At 40.8% G+C, this 6,000-nt stretch overlaps 1 protein-coding gene across 4 annotated transcripts in view; it reads left to right on the top strand.

Moving 5' to 3' along the window:
* The window catches only part of Oxsr1 (oxidative stress responsive kinase 1), a 98,539-nt gene extending 93,080 nt beyond the window's left edge, over positions 1 to 5,459 (top strand). For all 4 annotated transcript variants that reach the window (XM_040290020.2, XM_005317368.5, XM_078038132.1 and 1 more), the window contains 3 exons: positions 1,407 to 1,475; positions 2,295 to 2,359; positions 2,756 to 5,459. In XM_040290020.2, coding sequence (XP_040145954.1) covers positions 1,407 to 1,475; positions 2,295 to 2,359; positions 2,756 to 2,830 — 209 coding nt within the window. In that variant the 3' untranslated portion in view covers positions 2,831 to 5,459. The remainder of the gene's footprint in view (positions 1 to 1,406; positions 1,476 to 2,294; positions 2,360 to 2,755) is intronic.
* Positions 5,460 to 6,000: the final 541 nt, after the last annotated feature.

Consider the following 6,000-nt stretch of genomic DNA (forward strand, 5'->3'; position numbering starts at 1 on the left):
TTGTTTAATCAAGTGTGAAATTTCTGTCTTTTAGATGTATTTTGCTTTTTTAAGATGATAAAAATTTCTTGGTTTGGGGGGTCAAATGAATAGAATGAAATAAAATGTAGTTTACTTACTACTAAACTCATTTAGAAAATCTAATATAATAATACAAACAGTAAATGACTGTAGCTTTTATTTACTGCTTACAATGGATCAAATATTTTGCTATACATTACATTAGCTCATTAAATTCTTATAACAGCCTTCTAATGAAAAATTATTATCCCCATTTACTAAATGATGATGTCAAGGATTAGAGAGAGGCAGGGTAACTTGTTCAAGGTCACACAGCTGCTGAGAGGTAGCTAAAGTTCAAACAAGATCTGAGTTCATAGTTCATGTTCTTATCTCACTGTACATGCTCATTCTTTGTGGTAGTAAAGAAGAAGTCACCTCCATTTTCCCTTCTCCTCAGGCAGAACTGAACCTTGGCATGTACTGTTTCTGATTGTGAACTTCACCCTAGAGCAAGGGTTGGTTGGTTTTGTTTTGTTTTGTTTTGCTTTGCTGTTGTTATTCAGTGTTCTGATTTGAGGAGTGGCCAGAAGCTAGCAGTTACCTTTCCTTACATCCCATAGTTGCTGTCTCAGTATTAACATCTGGCCATTAAAGAGAATAGATGTAAATGTAGTAAGGTGTATCTGTTTGACTTTTTTAGAGCAATGCAAAACTCACATTTTCAGGAATTAATTGAAACTTCTGGTCATCATGTGAAAGTATATGCACCCCTTCCCATTGGCTCTCCCTACTCCCACTCAGGGCTTAGTGTCCAACCCTCAGGAACCAGCACCACTGAGTCAGTTGAAAATGAAATAAATTGGGGTAGTCCATCTTCTTCTTTTTTACTTTTTCTTTATACCCATTGCTCAGATTATACCACCTGGATGACTAGGTAAGGAGAAAATCCACAAGATAAATAAGAAAATGATTTTAACAAAAACTTAAAACATAATACCAAAAGAGAAGAGATTATAATTTGTTCTCTCAGGTTTTGAGAAAGTTTTACTAGCACTTGAGATGTTCCACATTCAACAGACTCAGAGCCTGGGTCTAGGATTGTGTTCTGTAGAGTCACTGTTGAAGGTTCTTCTGGCATGGGCCTTAACCCTCTACATTTCACCATTTTAAAAGTTATCTGTACAGTGAGCTGATACTTGACACCTGGTTCATACCAATTCTGCCTTCTAGCCAGACCTAAGAGAATTTCTCAGTTGAGATCATTGCCAGTGGAACAGGACCCTGGTTTTGTGGGCTTAGTAGCTCATTTGGGTCCAAGCAGTGCTGTCACACATGCTGCCTTTGAGTGTTAGCAATGATGTATGTGCACAAGAAATGGAATGCCTTCTTGTTTGTCCTTTCAGATACAGCAGAGGGTGTCTCTCAGGAACTCATTTCTGCTGGCCTGGTCGACGGAAGGGATTTAGTAATAGGTAACTATACTGTGCTGTGCCTTGTGCCCCATGTCTCTGTCTATATATTTAGTGCCTAGAAAATCAGGGTTGTGTTCCACTGAATAGGTCTGATGATTCTTGAAATGATTCTTGCCTTGGCTGAAACTACAGGTACTGAGGACATTTCCCTTACCAAGCAGAAATATCCCACTTTCAAGTTTGCTTTGTGACTTCCAGTGGTAGTAGATGAAAACACACCCAGGTCTCTGGGATACTTTGGTAAAAGTGGTAGTAAAAGTCACAAAACGGGAGCTTGGTCACTTTTCATCTGTTTTGGTGTATCTAGTCTGTGGAGCACAGAGGTGAGCAAATATTAGCGATTTAGAAAAGCAAGAAGGAAGGGAAAAGGTACAAGCACAAGCTATAGGTACATTACTGATAGGAAAGACCATCAGGTTGAGAAGGTGAATAGTTTCCCTTCAAAAAGCCAGACAATGGATCATTTAAGCTTTTCCACATGTCATCTGTCATTTTAAATCATTCTTAGTTTGCAGGCAGAACCAAACCAGACCACAGGTCATACTTTGTTGACTTCCATTCTGGGAATTTCTGGTCCATTAATGGACAAAACATACCTGTCCTTCCCAGGCTAGTTGATAAATTTTAAATGAAGTTAATTTGCCAGTGATTCAAGATTCATTGTGTAGTTTGGGGTTGAATTTAAAAGATGCTTTCATTTGAGGAATGATTGATCTTTCTGCTTCCATTTTGATTGTACAAAGCTTAACCACCATTTAACCTTTTTGATAGTGGATTTATGTAACTTCTAATTGCTTTTCTCTGTTTGTATGATTACAGTGGCAGCTAATTTGCAGAAAATTGTGGAAGAACCTCAGTCAAATCGATCTGTCACTTTCAAGCTGGTATTCATCCCTTTCTCTTTATTAAGCCATTTTACCATTTACACATCAACAGCCTCTGCAGACCAGATTTTTATATTCCCTGAATAATGAGAATATTAAAATATGGCAGTGTTCTCTTAACTGTCTCTCCCCCACGTCCTCCCACCCCAGTTTTTTTTCTGCTTTCCAGAACCCTCTAACCCCGAGCCCTTAACTGTTCTCAAGTGAAATTATAAGCCAGTCTGACTTCAGCTGTGTATCCTGTCTTCAGGAAAAAAACACCTACATCAACCTCCCATTTGGGTCCCAGGGACTCTTTACCCACTGCCTGCCTTCCCATAGTCCCATGTCAATTTTAATTACTACTGCATTTTTGTTTATAAATAGCCACAGCTTGTCATTTTCTTTGGTTTTCAGGCATCTGGTGTTGAAGGCTCGGATATTCCTGATGATGGCAAACTAATAGGATTTGCCCAGCTCAGCATCAGCTAAAACACAGCCCCAGAAGAGGCGGCCTAAGGAGATTCCACACATGCGTATCTCTGTTGCTTCTGTTGGCCTAAACCCACTACTGCCAAAGAACCCAGCAACGAACCTCCCGGCTAGGAGCTTTAGAATTCTTTCTTTATGTTCTTCTTGCCATCATTCCCCTTTTTCCCACAGGGAAAGTAAAGTTGGATCACCAGTGGCCAGCATCCCCTCAAAGAGTTCCGTTAGTAAATGTGCTGCACATGTCCCCTTTCTTCCGCCATCTGAGAAGTGGCCCGTGTGCCTCAAGGCTCAGGAGGGAGATCGCTCAGCTCATTCTTGCCTTACTCCAGTAATGGCCCAGGTGGAAAGTAGCAGCTACATTGGGCAACCTCGTCCTGCCTGTTCTCCCACACCTGCCCAGAGGTGGGCATCTTGGGATATCTCTACCACTGAAGTAGCAATTAAAAGTTGATTGTTTAGCTGGAGCCCAGAGAATTTAATTAGTGTTTTTTTCTTTGTATCTGATGTGAATTCTAGCAACCTTTGTTAGGAAAAAGCACAGCCTCGGAGGAGGCAGCCTAAACTGTGTTCTTGTTTTGTTCATGGTGTCTCTAAGTGTTTTGCTAAAGCTGCTCTCAGGCACCCCCTTCATTGCTCCCTCCAGAAAGGGTTGCTAGCCTTAACTTCAGCTGGTGCAAAACATTTGACTGTAGTCAAACTTCAGCCATCAGATCCTTCAAAGTGGAACTTTGGACTGTTTTTGCAGAAAACATCAAGTAATAGCTTGTAAAAGTAAATTTTGCCAGAGGTGGTTTTTGAACAGGAAAAATAATCATAACTCATATCACTAGGGAAGTATTTATTTTCAAATTTTAAGAAATAAAATTGAAGAAAAACTGCTCCTCGATCCTCCAATGAAAATCAGTGCGCCTGGCCTCTGAGTCATGAGGAAGTGGGTATAAAAGGCTGAGATTACTACAGCAATAAAAGACTCACACTGGGCTAGAGGCCTGGCTTCCATCCCTCTCCTGCACTGACTCTGTGGAGGGGGACCCTGTGTGCTGAAACTGACTCAAGATGGAAAGTGAAACCACATGTGCCGTGACCTTTAGGTTTTATGAGTAGACAGTGTTCATTTGATTTTCTACAGAAGTTATATAAATTATTCTTTAGGTTTAAAAAAGAGCACTCATAATGCAATATGTGAATAATCAGTGGGTTTGAGTTTTCTTTTTTCCTATTGTCAGACTTGTCTAATTGCTAATAACCCTGCCAAGTTACCAAGTTTTATGTATGAATGGGATACTTGATCTGGCCTTAAGGAGACATACAACGATGGGCTGTGGCCCCACAGAGAAGGGAGAGTTGACTTTCACAGAATCTCTTGAGCCCTTTCCAATGTTGTTGGTCTGAACAAGATTACCTGGTTTTCTCTTGGAACACACCTGAAAGTTTTCCCCATAACTGACTTGATATACCTTTATTTCATTCGTTCTGAATCTGTAGTTTTAGTCATGGGCTTTCTTTACCTGCTCCAGGTGTAAAGGCATGTTGGTAAAGGGGTGGATGTTGGGGAGTGTGAGAGGAGTTGGATTTGGGATGGGGATTGGGAGGAAAGATTAGAAGAATAGATACCAAAGTTCAAGGTCCCAGCATGATTGGTAAAAGAAGGGAGTTTGCTGAATCAGCAGAGAGAAAAGAGATTGACCAGCTTGCTGAAAAAATATTTAGCTTTTCCTTTTCCTGTTTTGGGGGGTGGTGGTGGCGGTTGTCGTGGTGGTAGTGAGCAATGGAGAAGCAAGGATAGGGAGTTGGTAATGAGGTGTGGAAAAGATACAATGTCCTCTTTGACAACAGGCTAGTTGCTTGCCATAGAGTCCTTTTTTATTTCAAACAAGCCCATTATAATTTAATTATTTATGAACCCATGGTGGGGGTGACATCACTGTTTTAGCTTTTCATTTGGAGGTGGTATGGCCCAGGCTGGGAGTGAGTGGCCTTGTTCACTTTCTCTAGCCCACCAGTAGCTTTGAATTGCAGTGGGATAGGCATGACAATAGAAGGTGGGGGCTGGGGCTTATCTTTTTTTGTTGTTCAGTTCATTGGTTGCCTTGCTGGGAAATAGGAGACAAACACCAAGTCCCATGACAGTGTTATTTCTTCTTCTGCATGTTGTGTGGTGAATTCCCTCTGCCAGCTTGTGCAGTGATGCTGAGAAAACAGGTGAACAGAAACTGCCCAGGTGCGATAGCATGTGACCTAGGGAGCCTCCTCACTCCTTTCCAGTAGTAGTGGTTCAGGGTGCATTTCTGTTACTAGGTCCCCAGAATACCCCTGTCCCTGGAGTTAGGGACTAACTATAGCACAAGGTAATATGTGCCAATGCTATTTGTGAAAAGTATCGTCTTTCTAAATTACTAATGGATTTGTTTGGGGTTTTTGCTTAAGTTTTAAACCAAATCTTAGAGCCAGCTGATACTGTTTAATAATCTGGAGGATAGAATAATGGTGTATCAATAAGTGGAGGTTCCTCCTTATGACATATGCTAGATTATGGAAGATGTAAAATATTCAACTTTCTCCCCCTTTTTTTGACTTTGTATTTTACTGCATGTTTTCTTCATTTTTAATCAATAAAGAATAAATTGTCCCTTGTGTTGTATGGATCCTTTACTTCAGTGGCTGTTGGTTGAGAGTTGTGGGGACTAGGTCGTGGAGTTATTACTTCAATTTTTCATGTAATAAACAGATGCCAAAGTGCATATAAGCTATAAAATGTATCTATTGACCTATAGATTATCTAGAATTGCTTAAAACCACGGACAGTTGAGGAAACTGAAACTCCAAAAGGAAAGGATGAGGTCTGCCCAAGGAAATCTGAGAAGCTGGGATATGGAACTTCTTGTATTAAGGTTTTGATCTTTTCTGAGTCACTGGGTTTTTTTGTTCATGCTTCGGGGCAGTGGAAAGATGCCAGGGTCAAGCCCTTGGAAATCCCTTTCAGGAAGTGTTGAGCAGGACTAAACCTGCCCCTGCTCAGCTTTGATACCAAATGGTTGAGTTCCATGTAAGATTCTAGGCTCCTTTGTATTCGTGTCCTCTAACGACTAGATGAATCTTCCTGATCGTAATCCTTCCCAAGAGAAGTGGCCAAAATTCATGGTAGGCCTTCTTATGGGTCCCAGTATTTC

This window comes from Ictidomys tridecemlineatus, chromosome 2, assembly GCF_052094955.1.
Source record: "Ictidomys tridecemlineatus isolate mIctTri1 chromosome 2, mIctTri1.hap1, whole genome shotgun sequence".
Taxonomy (NCBI): Eukaryota; Metazoa; Chordata; class Mammalia; order Rodentia; family Sciuridae; genus Ictidomys; species Ictidomys tridecemlineatus.